Here is an 18756-nt window from a genome sequence, read left to right on the forward strand (position 1 = left end):
CAGGATTTATGCACCCAAGTTGCGTGAAAATATAATCACATGTCAGTTCTAGTATAATGTATTTGTCCAATGAATACCCGTTTATCATCTGCATTTCTTCTTGGTGTAGCAGTTTTAATGGCCAGTAGTGTATCTTGAAACATGTAACTCAAAAGTCAGAGGAAGTCGTAAGATTTTTGAACGTTTATGCGATGTCTACCTTTAATGAGCGGTAGAAAAACGGATAATCGGTTATTTCGAAAACCTGTAAACTTGAACGGTTTGAATAGTCAGATAAAACCAGACGATGTAACCGAAAACCGCTTGTTTCAGCGATAACCGTCATCCTGGCCACAGCAAAGCGTCTGCCTCTAGCCTGTGACGTCACAGTGGTGACCCTCTTGCCATCAGCAGTGAGCCCCTCTCTGCCGCCCAGCATCGGACTCTCGTTCTGTTAACGCCCTGTCAAGGTCAGACCACTTGTCCCTATTTGGACGGTGGAGGCGGAGGCGGTGATGGTAGTGCAGTCTGGCCACACCACCGGCGACGACGAGACGCGGGACTGCAGCCAACTCTGAGCAGCTAACAAGGTACCACTCGTTACTCTTATGGTGGCAGGCGTGGCGCTACTGTTTTCATTTACAGCATCGCCTACACTGGGCTTTCTGTAACCTGCTACTCTCACCTGTTTCTTTTTCATTACACTATCAGTCTTCTGATTGGTTTCATGTCTTCCATCACGACTTACTCTCCTGTCCCATTTCATCTCAGGGTAGGTCTTACACACTTTTGCGTCAATTATCTCTTAGCTGAGTTCTCTAGAGTTTTCAACACCTATTGAATCCACCTAAGGCCATGCAAAGAAAGCTCCCACGTGCATTGACGCATGTCAGTTGTCATATCACTGCAGTCATGGACTGTGCGGCTGATTCCGGCGGAGGTTCGAGTCCTCCCTCGGGCATGGGTGTGTGTGTTTCTCCTTAGGATAATTTAGGTTAAGTAGTGTGTAAGCTTAGGGACTGATGACCTTAGCAGTCCCATAAGATTTCACACACACACAGAGTTGTCATATCACAATACACCTTCGTCTTGTTAGTATTATCACCTAATTCGTTGTTCGCCGATTTTGAACAGAATGTCTACATTTCTTATATCATCAGGCTACCTAATTTTTTCCTGCAGTTCCCACTGTCCGTGTCAGTTAGTTATTTGTTAAATTAGTTTCAGGTAGCGTGGACGACTTGTAAAACTAATTTTTGAGCTGTGAAATAAGTTACTGTACCACATATCAAGTCTGTGAGTTACGCAAACATATGTGTTTTATATAAACAAAACATATTTAACATCTCTGTGCCATGGTCAGTTGTTGTTGTTGTTGTTGTTGTTGTGGTCTTCAGTCCTGAGACTGGTTTGATGCAGCTCTTCATGCTACTCTATGCTGTGCAAGCTTCTTCATCTCCCAGTACCTACTGCAATCTACATCCTTCTGTATCTGTTTAGTGTATCCATCTTTTGGTCTCCTTCTACGGATTTTACCCTCCACGCTGCCCTCCAATACTAAATTGGTGATCCCTTGGTGCCTTAGAACATGTCCTACCAACCGGTCCCTTCTTCTTGTCAACTCTTCTCCCCAAATCTATTCAAAAACCTCCTCATTAGTTACGTGATCTACCCATCTAATCTTCAGCATTTCTCTGTAGCACCACATTTCGAAAGCTTCTATTCTCTTCTTGTCCAAACTATTTATCGTCCATGTTTCACTTCCATACATGGCTACACTCCATACAAATACTTTCAGAAACGACTTCCTGACACTTACATCTATACTCGATGTTAACAAATTTCTCTTCTTCAGAAACGCTTTCCTTGCCAATTCCAGTCTACATTTTATATCCTCTCTACTTCGACCATCATCAGTTATTTTGCTCCCCAAATAGCAAAACTCCTTTACTACTTTAAGTGTCTCATTTCCTAATCTAATTCCCTCAGCAACGCCCGACTTAATTCGACTACATTCCATTATCCTCGTTTTGCTTTTGTTGATGTTCATCTTATATCCACCTTTCAAGACACTGTCCATTCCGTTCAACTCCTCTTCCAAGTCCTTTTCTGTCTCTGACAGAATTACAATCTCATCGGCGAACCTCAAAGTTTTTATTTCTTCTCCATGGATTTTAATACCTACTCCGAATCATTCTTTTGTTTACTTTATTGCTTGCTCAATATACAGTGAGTATTCTTTATTCAGTTCCGTAAAATGTAAACATGTTTTAAGTAATAATTATGCAAGCAATTCGCTCTAAAACCGTTATCGTTTGTTGTTGTCATTAACTTTTTTTTTACATTTTTGACTCAAGTAGTACCGTCTGTACATTATAGCAGGTCAATAACATGTCTCCTGCAATTAAATAATATTACCAGGAGTTTGGTAGGCAAGCTAACAAACTGCTTTACCTATAAACATAATTTTGTTGTACAAACATAATTCGCGGCAGTATTTTGTGATTACATAGAATTATTTCCGAATATCAGTTGTATGCCTATGGCGTCAACAGCCCACTTTATTTGCATTTGCGAAGTCACGTGGAGGTCATTAACCTGAAACATATGACGTCTCACATTCTGGTTGCCTATATGCTCAGACAGGTCAATCCAGCCTGGCGAAATCAGCGACCTCATAGTGGTGGGCATTTCCAACAGCCAATCAAAGCCTAGTATGCTGTCAACAGTTAAAGTGAAACAATCAGAGACATAAATAAATAAATACTTCTCAGATGATTACTGCTTCTCGCTACACCTCAAGTACTTTGCTATCTGTGTGTCGTGAAGCAGATACTGACCATGACCAGCAAGCTGTCAGACAAGGAAATAATGCAGTACTGGATCACCTGTGAAGAGTTGCATTGCGAGTGTCTAAAGGTTGTGATTAGCGCTGTTGATAAGATGTCGATACATCGTTGTTTTCTAAGAAAAGGTGTCGATATATACCGGTGATATTTTCTTGAAAGATATATCGATATGTCAGTAGTGAAACGGCAATGTCGAGTGTCGATATTTTTATTTTATATTGTATTTTTTCGCAATTTTCGATAAATATCTGAGCCGTTCTTTTGAAATTGTAGTAGAACGTAATCTTACTTTCACTGTGTAAAGGAGTCTTACTACTTTTTTGCTTTCATCACGTGCAGTCTTTGTCTTTGACTGTGTGAAACAAATATAGATGGCACAAGGGATAAGTCCGATTGCACTTGCGTGGGTGGGGGAGGGGGGGGGGGTGAATTCAGAGACAAGATATGCGATAAGAAGAAATCGCACACCAGTTGCGTCAAGAAACAGTTTTTAACGCAACTAGTGTGCTACTTCTTCACATCCGCATTCTTGAAAAACTATTGCTGAAACAGATAAAGAAAAATCTAAATGACAATATTGGTCTTTGTGATGGGTGGAGGTGTGTGAGGGGAAATGTTGACGTAATCGGCGCTCGGCGCTACCAACAGAAGCCGCAGCGTTTAACTTCACAACGCAAAAAAATGAAATGATCGTATGGCATTGTTGGCCGGGAGGCCCCCATAATTTTGACGCTACAGCTACCATGTCTCTGGCGTTGGCGGAAATGAAGAAACAGGGAAGTCGACATGAAGTGTTCCAGACATGTCTGATATGTGACGAAACCGAATGACGGACCCATTGGACACCTTTTATTGTGCCACTTACCTACAGTTGACATTGTTAACAAAGTGGCCATCGCCAAGCTTGAAAGTGCATCTTTTTCCTTTCAGTTCTTGCTCCAAGGGGGATAAGCAAGCTGCTAGCTTGTTGATGTACAGAATATCTAATAACATGGTTCAAATGGCTTTGAACACTATGGGACTTAACTTCTGAGGTCATCAGTCCCCTAGAACTTAGAACTACTTAACCCTAGGACGCCTAAGGGGGGGGGGGGGTTTGATCCCACAATTTTTTTGTGCCCCCTTATTTTGCCCAAGTAACATTCATACTGCATATTCCTTTTGAGTTATTGTTTGTTGGCTATTTTATGAAATGTTAGTGTCAATATATTTTATAGAAAATTCATGCTTTGAAAGAAAAAATAAATAAACTTATTATGGGTCCAACAAACCCCCCCAATAGGCTTCCATGCTATAGAAGATTTCCCTTAGTAGGATTTCGTATTTCTCATCTCTACAACAATGCAAGTTAGTTTCTCGTTGGTTGGTATTCTTGATATTCACAACAAACGGTTTACTTTCAGAGGAAGTGATTGTTGATGTCAGTCAGCTGTTATTTAACTTGTAAACTTGCAGTGAGTTAGTGCCGTTCCCAACACGTAGGCCTCCAGTAACTTTGGTGTCCTACACAGCAAAAACGAAACCAAGTAAAAACTTACTGATGTTGTCAACAATGCACAAAGATGAAGGCACTGTTGGAGGAGAGAAGAATAAAACCAAGGTAAATGCATATTATAATTCCACTAAAGGTGGAATCGATGCCATTGATCAAATGGCGCGTATGTACGCCTGCAAGAGGGGAACAAAGAGATGGCCTCTATTTGTATTTTGCTTTCTCATCGACATTTGTGCTATCAATGCAACCACCATATTCATCCAGCAACTTTCAAGATGGAATGAAAAGAAACACAACAAATGGAAACTTTATCTCCTGCAACCTGGGATGGAACTAGTGAAATTGCAGGTAGAAGAAAGAAGTGCCAATACAAGAGGGTTATCTAACCAAATTGTTCAATGGAGACTATTCTACAAACGAAAATCAAAGAAGTGACAGCAGAAGCACGTCAGCCTCCTGCAGGGAAAGGTCGGTGCCATATTTGTGTAAGAAACGCTAAAACAAAGAAGCAGAAGTACAACAATCTAAGTAAACCAGAACAGTATTGTGGACAGTGTCATAAACATGTGTGTAACACACGTTCAGAAAACATTGTGAAGTGTGTCTCTTGCCTTGAAGTTGAGGATTCAGAGTAGTCTATTGTATATGAACACATCTGTATTTTTTATTGTAATATGTCAATTTTTTATTCACTCAATCCAATATTTAAAACAATTAACAACATCTATAAACCGATGCCTTAGTTAAAATACATAAACCATTTTGAAAGTTGTAATTTTTTGTCAGTAAACTTATTTAATACCTGTGGGCTCGCCGAACCCCCCCTTAGGCATCCAAGTTAGAAAAAAAGACTAGGGCGTCCTAGGGTTAAACCTAAGTAACCTAAGGGTATCACACACACCCATGCCCGAGGTAGGATTCGAACCTGCGACTGTAGCGGTCACGCGGTTTCGGACTGTGGCGCCTAGAACTGCTCGGCCACCTCGGCCGGCTATCTAATAACAAATCAATACTTAAATAAACAGCTCTAAAACTGGCGGCACACTTACAACGGGCAGCCGATTTTATTTTATTTTTTTTTTTTTTTTTTTTTTTTTTTTTTTTTTTTTTTTGGTCCAGTATGACGATATTTTTTTCGTCGATATATCGATGTAAATATAGAACTGCTCGATACATCGAAGATCGATAATGATATTTTTCTAACATATCGGTATATCTGATTCTATATATTTTTAAAAAATCAACATTCCTCTCATGATACTGTAAGGCACGTAGAAATTAGTAGCAATTATTGTATTCTACGGAATCCTTTCACAAAGAAAAGTACTTGTGACGTGTCCAGAGAGATTACATCCATGAATGTTCCAGCAGGAAGACAACATCGTATCTTGGTATTCTGGGTGTGGCATATCACAGACTGTTTACTGACAATGTAGTGTAGTCAAGCGTGACGCTACCATTGTCAAACATTCTGGAACTCTGTTTTACACGTACCACATCTGTACCTGTTGATAATTTCTGTCAGATTTACCATGGCTACCTTCTGGGCAACAGCTTTGCTGCTCTCTGACTGGTTACATTCTGTGACTGATGATCATCCTCTCTTGCAGCTACCACAGCCATATCCATCGATAACATCTTACTGTTTCACGATGTGGAAGCCAACAGTATGAGCTTGCTCCTCTGTCTAGTAGGAACATGTGAGTCTGCCGATTTCCTGTGCCTAGTGAACACTATTTTTTGCAGACACTATATCTGGATCCATTCATAATACTTTATCATTTCAGGAAGTGGAAGACTAAATCTGAGCTTTGGCCATATTGGCCCACTTTTTAGTGGGGCTCTGTGTGTCTAAAAAGAAAGTATGTATAATGAGCACCACATCTCGCAGCCACTAGGTAATCACTGATTCATAACGTCCTACTGTTTCACAAGGTGAAAGTCTACAGCCTCGTTCCTTTGTCGGCTGCATCACTGAAAGACCTCCAAGAAACTCGATGTGAAGAGTATATAATCACCCCATATTCATGCATCTGCAATGCTCTTCTATTTCCTGATGTAGTAGAGGAGAATCCAGGTTCCAACAGTAATAACCCCAATTGTGATGGGACTCTGTGAGCCCAAGAAACTCAGCTGGTTTATGAGAACTACACTCATGCTCATAAACTAAGGATAATGCTGATACATGGTGAAACAACGCTCTGGTGGGCGGTTTGCAGGTATGAATCACCTCAGGGTATGACCATGGGGTCGTCGCACGGTGGCGCTGACAGCGGTCCACATATGCAGATGTGTAGTGGTGCATGTCAGAGTATGGTGCAGCCAGTAAGTGTGCAGACTTTTTCAGACGTGCTATGATGACTGTGTGATGAAAATGGCTCAAAGAACACATATTGATGACGTTATGAGGAGCAGAATACTAGGGCTTCTGGAGGCTGGTCAAACACAGCAGGTCGTAGCATTGGACCTCCGTGTGTCACAAAGTGTGACCTCAAGATTATGGCAACGATTCCAGCAGACAGGAAACGTGTCCAGGCGCTACAGTACGAGACGTCCACATTGTAATACACCACAAGAAGACCGATATCTCATCATCAGTGCCCGCAGATGCCCATGGAGCACTGCAGATAGCCTTGCTTGGGACCTTACTGTAGCCACTGGAACAGTTGTCTTCAGACACAAAGTCTACAGACGACTGAACAGACATGGTTTATTCGCCTGGGGTGCATTCCACTGACCCCTGGTCACAGGAGATCCCGTAAAGCCTGGTGTCAGGAACACAGTACATGGTCATTGGAACAGTGGTCCCAGGTTATGTTCAACGACGATTGCAGGTCTGAACAGTGATTCTCGCCTGGTTTTCATCTGGCTTGAACTGGAACCAGATACCAAGCCCTTAATGTCCTTGAAAGGGACCTGTATGGAGGTCGTGGTTTGATGGTGTGGGGTGGGATTATGATTGGTGCATGTATACCTCCGCATGTCTTTGACGGAGGAACAGTAACCGGTCAGGTGTATTGGGATGTCATTTTGCACCAGTATTCCGTCTTTTCAGGGGTGCAGTTGGTCCCACCTTCCTCCTGATGGATGATAACGCACGGTGCCACTGAGCTGCCATCGTGGAGGAGTACTTTGAAACATAAGATACCAGGCGAATGGAGTGGCCTGCCTGTTCTCCAGATCTAAACCCCATCGATCACATCTGGGATGCTCTCGGTCGACGTATCGGTGCACGTCTTCAAACCCCTAGGATACTTCAGGAGCTCCGACAGGCACTGGTGCAAGAATGGTAGGCTAATACCCCAGTAGCTGCTCGACCACCTGATCCAGAGTATGCCAACCCGTTGTGCTGGCCTGTGTACGTGTGCATGGTGATCATATCCCACATTGATGTCGGGGTACATGCGCAGGAAACAGTGACGTTTTGTAGCACATGAGTTTCGGGACGGTTTTCTCAACTTGTCACCAATACCATGGACTTACAGATCTGTGTCGTGTATGTTCCCTATGTGCCTATCCTATTAGCGCTAGTTTTGTGTAGTGCCACGTTGTGTGGCACCACATTCTGCAATTATCCTTAATTTATGAGCATGAGTGTACTTCTCACAGCCATGAGATTTTTTTAGTACTTGATGATGCTCTACTGTTTCAGAATGCTGGTGAGTGCATTTCGAAAGCTGGACAGTCTAATTCCTTGACTGACGGGCCTTTGTAATCATCCTTAAATGCTACCATACGTCTATCAGTTGATGATGTCCTACTGTTTCAGGATGAGGAGGGCTACAGTGTGGGCATCTGCAGTACTGGTCCTGTGCCTGGCGGGCCGCTGTGAGTCGGCCAGAATCCTCTGCCTGATGAGCACGGTCTCCCACAGCCACCACATCTTCAACCGCGCCCTCACGCTCGAGCTCGCCAAACGCGGTCACCAGGTGACTGTGTTCACTCCAGACCGGGAGAAGAAACCTGTTCCCAACCTCCGGGAGATCCTGATAGAAGGGGCATACGAGGCTGCACATGAAGATTTCGGCTACGAGACCTTCGCTGAAATGAGTGAGATGGACATGGTTGGCGAAATTTTCGGCTGGGGTGTAACCACTTGCCGTCACACCTTAAAGTCGACAGGCGCCCGACACCTGCTAGAACTGGCGAAGAAAGAAGCTTTCGATCTCGTCATCAACGAATACGGCCTACAGGAATGCCTGCTGGGATTCGTCAGCAAATTCGGCAACCCTCCAATGATCGGCATCGCAGCCTACCCCAGTCCTCCATGGGCAAATGAGGTGGTGGGGAACTTCCAGAACCCGTCCTATGTGAACACTTACATTTTGCCTTTTACGGACCACATGACATTCACGCAGAGGATGCAAAACTTTCTGCTCGATAACTATGCGTCTCTCTACCGCAGGTTTTTGTACATGCCGCAGCAGGATGAGCTCAGCAGGAAGTTCTTCGGCGACTCTACGCCGCTGCCCAGCGAGGTCGAGAAGAACGTCAGCTTCGTGATGGTCAACACCCACTTCAGCACGGACTACCCCAAGCCGCTGGTGCCGGCCATCATAGAGATCGGCGGGCTGCAAGCGAAACCTCCACAGCCGCTACCCAAGGTGAGTTTAACCTTGTCACAGTCTACTCCTCCAATTTATGAATGCTTGTATATGTTACATCTGTAACATCCGTCTATTTGACCATGTCAGTCCCTCATACTCTTAGTTACGATGGTTGCGGCCTGCCAAGTAACGCTAAGTCTACATCATTGGTGTCTTAGCTCACATTCGGTCTAATAGCTATAATCACAGTTGACCTACCTATTATGTCAACATAATCGCAACATGAAACTTTTTATGTATTATCTGCAAACTGCATCTTGGCATGGACAGAATACTTTCAACGCACACAACTCCATTCCTGCTCTAACAGTGTCGCTAAATACAACTCAAAAATATTATTAGTATATATCATTTATTAAAAACCCTTTCATCGTTTCCACAAAAGCGGCCGGAGTGGCCGTGCGGTTCTAGGCGCTACAGTCTGGAACCGAGCGACAGCTACGGTCGCAGGTTCGAATCCTGCCTCGGGCATGGATGTGTGTGATGTCCTTAGGTTAGTCAGGTTTAATTAGTTCTAAGTTCTAGGCGACTGATGACCTCAGAAGTTGAGTCGCATAGTGCTCAGAGCCATTTGAACCATTTTTCCACAAAATACATCTGGCGCAATAATAGAGAAAATCGGTTTTCCCAGATACATATAAAAAATACAGAAGTAAGAATCTATACTGTCAAAGAAGTGACACTGGAAATAAAGATAAGCTACAGAGTTAGGCAGGGCTGTAGTATGTCACCAACAGTGTCCAACATCTGCATCAGCAAATTTGTCTGGGAATGAATGAAGGACAGTACACCTCAATGTATAACGACAGGGACAGATAAATATCTATAATGTCTGTATACACACTGAAACGACGAATGATAATTTGTAACTAAAGCTGGGATTCGAAACTGAGTCTCCTGCTCACTAGGCAGATGCGTCAAGAACTACGCCACCCTGGCACAATGGCTTTGCACAACTGCGCAGACTACCCTAGCTTAATCCCCCCCCCCACAATCCGAATTATCAATGATGCGCCAGCCCACTTGGTGTTCCCCCTAAACTCGTACATCATTGCAGAGGCTCCACAACTGTATTGCAATAGCACCTCAGCATCGGGTATCCTGCCTGAAAGCCAGGAACAGGTGCTTTGATCAAATGAAACTATACGTTTCTAGAGACCTTTTAAAGTCTCAAACATCGATCACGTATGGACGTGTTGAGCCGTGCGTGGCTCGTGTTCCCGCCATCATGTATTTTACACCGTGTAACGTACTTGCACTTCACTACGTTAATTTAAATTACTACTGTCACTGAGTTGCTGCTTTGCCTGACCGTGACCGGCGCTAGCAGCGCGTATCGATATATCCCCTCTCGTAGTATCTTTGCTCCACTGCCATTACTTTCCGGTCGTTGTCGGTCGTAAGGCAGTTCAGGTCGCGAGTTCGGGTCTCGAGTTCGGGTCTGCCAGTCAGTTGGAACGCGTCTGGAGCGCAGTCCGGACCTGCCAGTCGGGGAGTTGCAACGCGGCACTAGTGCAGTCGAGTTGGAGCTGTGAGGTCTGCGCCGACATGGTTCGCCCGACCATTGCCGCCACGCATCGCTTGAACCGGGCCACGGTCTTGGTGGATCGTCGGTCGGTCGTCCTCCCAGACGACGCGTTTTGGCTCGCCGATCGTTCATGAGTCGGCTGTGTGTGTGTCCATCCACTCCCCGTTTGCCTTCGTGCGCCCTTAGTTACTGTTGGGTATTGTTCAGGTATTCGTGCAAGTGTTTGTCAGGTTGTGTGTGTAGTTGCTGTTATTTCCACTGACGAATTATTTTAGACGTTGTCGGCATTCTGAGGGGAGTCGGTCGGTTGCTGCGGACCAGGGAAGTTATCTCCACGCGGTGCAGTCGGCTGGGTCTGCTGGTGGTCCCTGCGCAGTGTCGGAGCGTCTGTGGAGCTGTCAAATGGCTACGAGTTTCGTGGCTCACCGACCCAGGACGTCAAAGTTGAGTAGGGATTTCAACTGTCCAAGCCACGTCTATTCATGTTGTGTGGTTCGTTTCGGTGGTTCGCTGTTGGGGAGGTTTTCCTGTGAGCAACACCGAGTGTTTCTAGTGCTGAAATTTAGCCGCTATGCGGTGGAATTAACTATATTGGTTGACTACAATTCGAGTGCACCAGCGGAATTTTCTGCCTTGTGGCCGTTAGGGGTTCCGACAGATCAAGTGCAGACCGACCTCCCTGGAGGCTTCTGAGTGCCATTTCCTTTATTGTCCTTCTCACCGGTGTTTAATTGTCAGTTTATAATCTATAATAGCCAAAGATTTAAAATTTCTTATTTTTTCCGAACTATATGTAATTTTTGAATTTTGAGAAATCAATTGTTGGCCTTAAGCCGCTTAAAACCTTATTCTTGAAATTAACCTTTAAGCAAAAACATTGCGGCCCTCTGCCATAAAAGATTATGGTAATATATTTTAAAAATTTCAAATTTAATTGTGGCCCTCAGCCGCTTGTATTGCACCTTGCATATGTTTGTTCTATCTGTCTTTGCCTTGAGACTTTCCAGCCTGGTTGTGATACCATGTATATTTTAATTATTTTATTTGCTATTTTAACCGCATTTTTATTTAAGATTTCTTGTTTGGAGGCCTTCAGCCGTGAAATAATTGCCTTTTGAAAACTCGTAGTTCTAAAGGTTCGGCTATGTGCCGTTTTGGTTTAACGGTGTTATTAAATTACAATAAATTACAATTTTGAGTGAACCTGACCGATACCTTATTTGGGCCTTTCCACAATCCTAATCACCTGTTCTGCCCTGCGAGTTTAGCGGGCGTATCACGTCTGTGTACAGACAGAAGCGACGGATAAAAGTTTGTACCAGTGCCGAGATTCGAACTCAGGTCCCGTGTTAGCTACGCAGATGCACTACGCCACCCTGGCACAGTGTCTTTGCACAATTCCACGTGCTACCCTAGCATGCCTCCCCTCTCAATGCAAACCCCCATTCACGCCTCCGCGCACTCAAACGGCATTGCCGAGGCTCTCACACTCGTGCAAATCCATCCTACTAGGGTGATGTAGTGCTTAGTGCATCTGCCTAGTGAGCAGGTGACACGCGTTCCAATCCTGGCCTTGCTACAAATTTACATTCTTTTCTTCAGTCTGCATATATACATCTTAGATGTTTGAGCCTGAAAACGTTTCTGGCACCATATGGTTTCATTTCTTTAGATAAATAGATGATGCTTTTTCCTGACGACCAAGTCCTCATACAGCACAGTGAAGAGCAGATGCAAATAGCGCTACACAGATCAAGAAATATTAGTTTTAATTACACTACTGGCCATTAAAATTGCTACACCACGAAGATGACGTGCTACAGACGCGAAATTTTAACCGACGGGAAGAAAATGCTGTGATATGCAAATGATTAGCTTTTCGGAACATTCACACAAGGTTGGCGCCGGTGGCGACAACTACAACGTGCTGACATGAGGAAAGTTTCCAACCGATTTCTCATACACGAACAGCATTTGACCGTCGTTGCCTGGTGAAACGTAGTTGTGATGCCTCGTGTAAGCAGAAGAAATGCGTACCATCACGATTCCGACTTTGATAAAGGTCGGATTGTAGCCTATCGCGGTTGCGGTTGGTCGAGATCCAATGACTGTTAGCAGGGGTTCAGGAGGGTAATACGGAACGCCGTGCTGGATCCCTATCACTAGTAGTCGAGATGACAGGCATCATATCCGAATGGCTGTAACGGATCGTGCAGCCACGTCTCGATCCCTGAGTCAACAGATGGGGACGTTTGCAAGACAACAACCATCTGTACGAACAGTTCGACCACGCTTGCAGCAGCATGGACTATCAGCTCGGAGACCATGGCTGCGGTTACCCTTGACGCTGCATCACAGACAGGAGCACCTGCGATGGTGAACTCAACGACGAACCTGGGTGCACAAATGGCAAAACGTCATTTCTTCGGATGAATCCGGGTTCTGTTTACAGCATCAGGTTGGTCGCATCCGTGTTTGGCGACATCGCGGTGGGCGCACATTGGAAGTGTGTATTCGTCATCGCCATACTGGCGTATCACCCGGTGTGATGGTATTGGGTGCCATTGGTTACACGTCTCGGTCACCTCTTGCTCGCATTGACGGCAGTTTGAACAGTGGACGTTACATTTCAGATGTGCTACGACCCGTGGCTCCACCCTTCACTCAATCCCTCCGAAACCCTACATTTCAGTAGGATAATGCACGACCGCATATTGCAGGTCCTGTACGGGCCTTTCTGGTTACAGAAAATGTTCGACTGCTGCCCTGGCCTGAGGATGCGAGTTGCATTCCTTTACGTTCGCATCTAACTTACAGCGTCAGTTGCCCTCAAATCGTGTTAGAAAAATTCTGTGGAATAGAAGAACCAAGTGTTTCTGCAGTAGTGCAGCCAGAAGAAGATCCACAAGAAGAGGAGTTGAACGAAGAGTCAAAAGGTGAAATCACAAATGCCATTAAATACGCCGAAAATCTGCTCCGCGGTTTGAATCTCGTAACGAATACACCGCCTAGCGTGATCTCTGTCAATACCGTTGCAATTGACGATACGTATCGCAATACAGGATTCTTGGCCGAAAGACATATCATTGTTGATGATGAATTTATAGATTTCAACGAAGAAGATGAATTAGAAGAATATGTTGCCAAGGGGGTGAATATTTGAAAAAATTAATAACCGAATATATCTTTTTTAATTTCGCACACCTTACAGTGTTTGTTGATATTCTTTGAAATAAAATTGAAAAATTCGGACGATTTTGATTAAAAAAAAAAATACGCCAGCCGGATTGGAACACGGTACCTCCAGCGCGTTGCCATAAATATTTACCGTTGCGCTACGCTGAATTGCTCGGAATTTTTTGTAATGTTACGCTGATACAAAGTGAGCAGTGAACTTCAAAACCGATTTTCTCAAAAACCAAGGCCCGTCGCTAAGATACCGGATTGCCAGGTACTCAGGGTAAGTGCCTCTACAACATATATGAAGCGCATCAAAATCCGTGATAATAGTATGGATGGTCCCCTTGTAAGATAGTCATCAGTAATGCAATAACTTGTGTTCCATTTCTAGTATTTAGGATTTGACACAGCTTACAAATAAGATGAAGATACAAATAAGAAAAGTAACGCCTACCTACCTATCTGTGGCACGATAAGAACATTGAAGTGTAAAACGAGGAGAGAAACCCAAATGAAATTTCATAAAGTCATGGCACTACCAACACTACTATATGGAGCAAGACAGTTGGACGTTAAGATCAGAAGACTTAAGACAACTTGAAACATCAGCTATGAAGTTCCTTACATCTTCAAATGTCCCAAAAGGGGAAGAAAAAATATGAAATCACAAAAGATTGAGGGTATAGCCATTAACTGAGAAAGTTGTCCAACAAAAGCAAGTCTGGAAACAGTATTATTGGGTCTGTCATCCCAGAGAATCACTGGACAAGCAATGCAAGACAGATCCTTTGGAGGAAATAGTGTGGGAACGTCAACGAAGAAATACACTCCTGGAAATGGAAAAAAGAACACATTGACACCGGTGTGTCAGACCCACCATACTTGCTCCGGACACTGCGAGAGGGCTGTACAAGCAATGATCACACGCACGGCACAGCGGACACACCAGGAACCGCAGTGTTGGCCGTCGAATGGCGCTAGCTGCGCAGCATTTGTGCACCGCCGCCGTCAGTGTCAGCCAGTTTGCCGTGGCATACGGAGCTCCATCGCAGTCTTTAACACTGGTAGCATGCCACGACAGTGTGGACGTGAACCATATGTGCAGTTGACGGACTTTGAGCGAGGGCGTATAGTGGGCATGCGGGAGGCCGGGTGGACGTACCGCCGAATTGCTCAACACGTGGGGCGTGAGGTCTCCACAGTACATCGATGTTGTCGCCAGTGGTCGGCGGAAGGTGCACGTGCCCGTCGACCTGGGACCGGACCGCAGCGACGCACGGATGCACGCCAAGACCGTAGGATCCTACGCAGTGCCGTAGGGGACCGCACCGCCACTTCCCAGCAAATTAGGGACACTGTTGCTCCTGGGGTATCGGCGAGGACCATTCGCAACCGTCTCCATGAAGCTGGGCTACGGTCCCGCACACCGTTAGGCCGTCTTCCGCTCACGCCCCAACATCGTGCAGCCCGCCTCCAGTGGTGTCGCGACAGGCGTGAATGGAGGGACGAATGGAGACGTGTCGTCTTCAGCGATGAGAGTCGCTTCTGCCTTGGTGCCAATGATGGTCGTATGCGTGATTGGCGCCGTGCAGGTGAGCGCCACAATCAGGACTGCATACGACCGAGGCACACAGGGCCAACACCCGGCATCATGGTGTGGGGAGCGATCTCCAACACTGGCCGTACACCACTGGTGATCGTCGAGGGGACACTGAATAGTGCACGGTACATCCAAACCGTCATCGAACCCATCGTTCTACCATTCCTAGACCGGCAAGGGAACTTGCTGTTCCAACAGGACAATGCACGTCCGCATGTATCCCGTGGCACCCAACGTGCTCTAGAAGGTGTAAGTCAACTACCCTGGCCAGCAAGATCTCCGGATCTGTCCCCCATTGAGCACGTTTGGGACTGGATGAAGCGTCGTCTCACGCGGTCTGCACGTCCAGCACCAACGCTGGTCAAACTGAGGCGCCAGGTGGAAATGGCATGGCAAGCCGTTCCACAGGACTACATCCAGCATCTCTACGATCGTCTCCATGGGAGAATAGCAGCCTGCATTGCTGCGAAAGGTGGATATACACTGTACTAGTGCCGACATTGTGCATGCTCTGTTGCCTGTGTCTATGTGCCTGTGGTTCTGTCAGTGTGATCATGTGATGTATCTGACCCCAGGAATGTGTCAATAAAGTTTCCCCTTCCTGGGACAATGAATTCACGGTGTTCTTATTTCAATTTGCAGGAGTGTAGTTAGGCTGGAAGAGGACATAAGACGTAATCGTGGCTTGACTGAAGACAGTTTCTCGACTGTTGCATGCGTTACACAGGTGTGAATCGCGTCATGGACAAGTCTTATCGCTACAGCAGCAGAGTACAGACTGACAACCTTTAAGAGCACAGGTAAACACACGAACCGTGCTTGAGTCTCGTCTCGGATCTTGCGTTTGGTTGAGTACGACAGGTGATCCTGGGACCTTTTCTCCTGACGGTGGGACACTGTTTTGCGGTTCTGGTGTTACTATATGATCTTGCTGCACTTATGTAAATCCTCTTCGAAGATTCTTTCGATTGCTGAATACTAGTATCCGTTGTTCAACTAAGGCATATCTCTAGTGATGCATTTAATGTGGCTTTCTAAACAACATTTACCGGCCGTGGTGTTCTCCTGTACGGTTCTGCACAGAATATGTTGAACACCTGCTCCCTTTCTATTTCATAGTAGATCACTACAGCACAGAACGCTACCATGCGACCGAAAAAAGGCACAAGGCACCTCCGTTATCAACAAGGTCGTATTATCAAGATGTGAATATCGAAAACTGAAGCACCGAGTTTTAATATTAATTATACGAGAAGGCCAATGGAACTTACCTAATTCGAAATGTACTTTGTGTTAGATGTGCACAAAAAAATTATGCGTGTATATAACCGTTAAGAGAGGTAAAAGGAAGTAGACATACACGAGAAAGGTTTTCGTCGGTCTATCGCACTGTTACCAACTTACCCCGCGTTCCGATCACGTGCTATGATGCAGGCGACACACGAAACTAACAACTTTACGTGAAATCGCATTCGATAGACGTTTATGTTTAAATGATGCAAATGGCTCATTTGCATTAACACACGCGTACCGGACAGCTACAATGCCACAATTGCTACGTTGTTGTCGTTGATGTTGTCAGCAGTGGAAAACAAAACATCGTAGTAGCAGCAACAAATCCTTCAGGCGCAACGCAAATTGTACTTAACGTTGATTGTTGGGGTTGTCGTTTTGCTTACTTTCCTAAGAGTATATGGAACTTACTTCGTGTCCATTTGTCGCCGTTAGCACAAATTTTAGGTAAGTTTTTAATTCACTATTTCTTCATTTAGAGTGGCTACGGCTTCCCTTATTACATGGAAATTATTTTTGTTTTAGGCTATACTTCAAAGAGGAGCACTAAAGGTTCGGACTGAAAGACAAAGAGCACGACAACATTATTTTTCGGTAGAGAAAGTATTAGGAATAATATAAACATTACTTTATAAACAGCACTGGTCGAATTTCGCCCACAGGCTATACTAGTACACACAAAAGCGCCTATGTGACTGGCTACGATCTGTTGCAGAACTATGGAACAGTTTTTGTGATCCACTGTCATAACCGTTCAGGACAACTGAAGTCTGTTCCATAGAATGTATCTGGGACTCCGAAAAGATCATGTGGAAATCATCTCGCTCTTTTCGTCCATGAAATCAATGAACTTTCACATAGTGGCACCGAGGTTGACGGCAATTTTCTTGACTTTCGGTTATTCACGCACTGCCACTTACAGAACAAAACACGAGTTTAGCGAGACGACGACCAGTTTGGGATCGTCATTTGCGAACGTGTTGAGAAAACATTTGTGTGTGAACACGTTTTTTGTTGTGAATTCGTCAAAGTCTCATCAATTATTTGATGTAACCTAATCTGCGTAACTGTATGTCTGGCTGTATCACAAATCATACGTCCAGATATATATAATCGAAACGTTTATAATTTTATGACATCACACTTTTGCTGAACATGAGCTGCGTGAAGGGCACTGCTACCAAAGGCAGTCACATGTCGTCTACTTTGCAAACAGAGGTGAAAAAGTGTTGGAGCAGTGGAAAGCAACAAACTTATGGGCCACAATCCTGATTTAATATTAAATGGACAAATGGTATCAATATTCTGCGTTTGCCAGTTGCGTCCGTATTCATCCAACCTAGCTGTTTTATCTTTGTCTACATCACCAAAGTGAAACTTGTCACAACAAGGACAAGTAATTTTATGTACCCCACTGTGGCTCGTAATTGGGTCTTATCTTTGCTATTGAAAATACACAGGGCTGTGTTGTTTCTCACGTAGTGGAATCTCCTATAGTTGCAGGGTTTCAGTGTTTTAGCTACCAAAAAAAAATTCAAATGGCTCTAAGGACTATGGGACTATATCTGAGGTCATCAGTCCCCTAGACTTAGAACTATTTAAACGTAACTAACCTAAGGACAGCACACACATCCATGCCCGAGGCAGGATTCGAACCTCCGACCGTAGCAGCAGGGCAGTTCCGGACTGAAGCGCCTAGAACCACTCGGCCACATCGGCCGGCTTTTGGCTACACTTTTCGGCACCTGTGCTATGCATGAAATTGTACACCACTTCCTGCAACTATTGGAATAGCAGAGGGTGCATATAAGGGGAGGGGGGTTGGGAGTAACTTTCCACCCTTAGTTTCTCCTGTACGATCTGACCAGTCAGGTCAGAATTTATAGCAATAAATTTCTCTAGATCAAATTCTTCGTTAAACTTGGGTACAAATAAGAGACGCTAAGTGCAAAGCTGCGTGTTTGTGTGTGACTATTGCAAACAAAAAGGTATTACGAGCGTGTAATATAGTTTTTCTTTAAATTTTGAAACAATGCGTTTGTTTACTGATGCCAGTGGTTAAATTGAGGAAATATGTGATTTTATTTTGTAGGGTGAAGGGGCAGAAAGTAAAGAACTATTGAAAATAAAGAACTACTGATGTCAGCTGCAATTGTTGCCTATGTCGATTGTGAACAGAACTTCCTTTTTTTTCTTCTTTTTTACAGAAATTACGTAACTCATAA

General features: G+C 44.6%; 1 protein-coding gene across 1 annotated transcript in view; it reads left to right on the forward strand.

Moving 5' to 3' along the window:
• The first annotated feature begins 513 nt into the window (after window positions 1-513).
• The window catches only part of LOC124550894 (UDP-glucosyltransferase 2-like), a 104232-nt gene continuing 85989 nt past the window's right edge, over window positions 514-18756 (forward strand). The window contains exons 1-2 of the mRNA XM_047125671.1: window positions 514-569; window positions 8093-8927. Of these exons, the coding sequence (XP_046981627.1) occupies window positions 8094-8927 (834 nt within the window). The 5' untranslated portion in view covers window positions 514-569; window position 8093. The remainder of the gene's footprint in view (window positions 570-8092; window positions 8928-18756) is intronic.

This window comes from Schistocerca americana, chromosome 9 (assembly GCF_021461395.2).
Source record: "Schistocerca americana isolate TAMUIC-IGC-003095 chromosome 9, iqSchAmer2.1, whole genome shotgun sequence".
Classification (NCBI taxonomy): domain Eukaryota; kingdom Metazoa; phylum Arthropoda; class Insecta; order Orthoptera; family Acrididae; genus Schistocerca; species Schistocerca americana.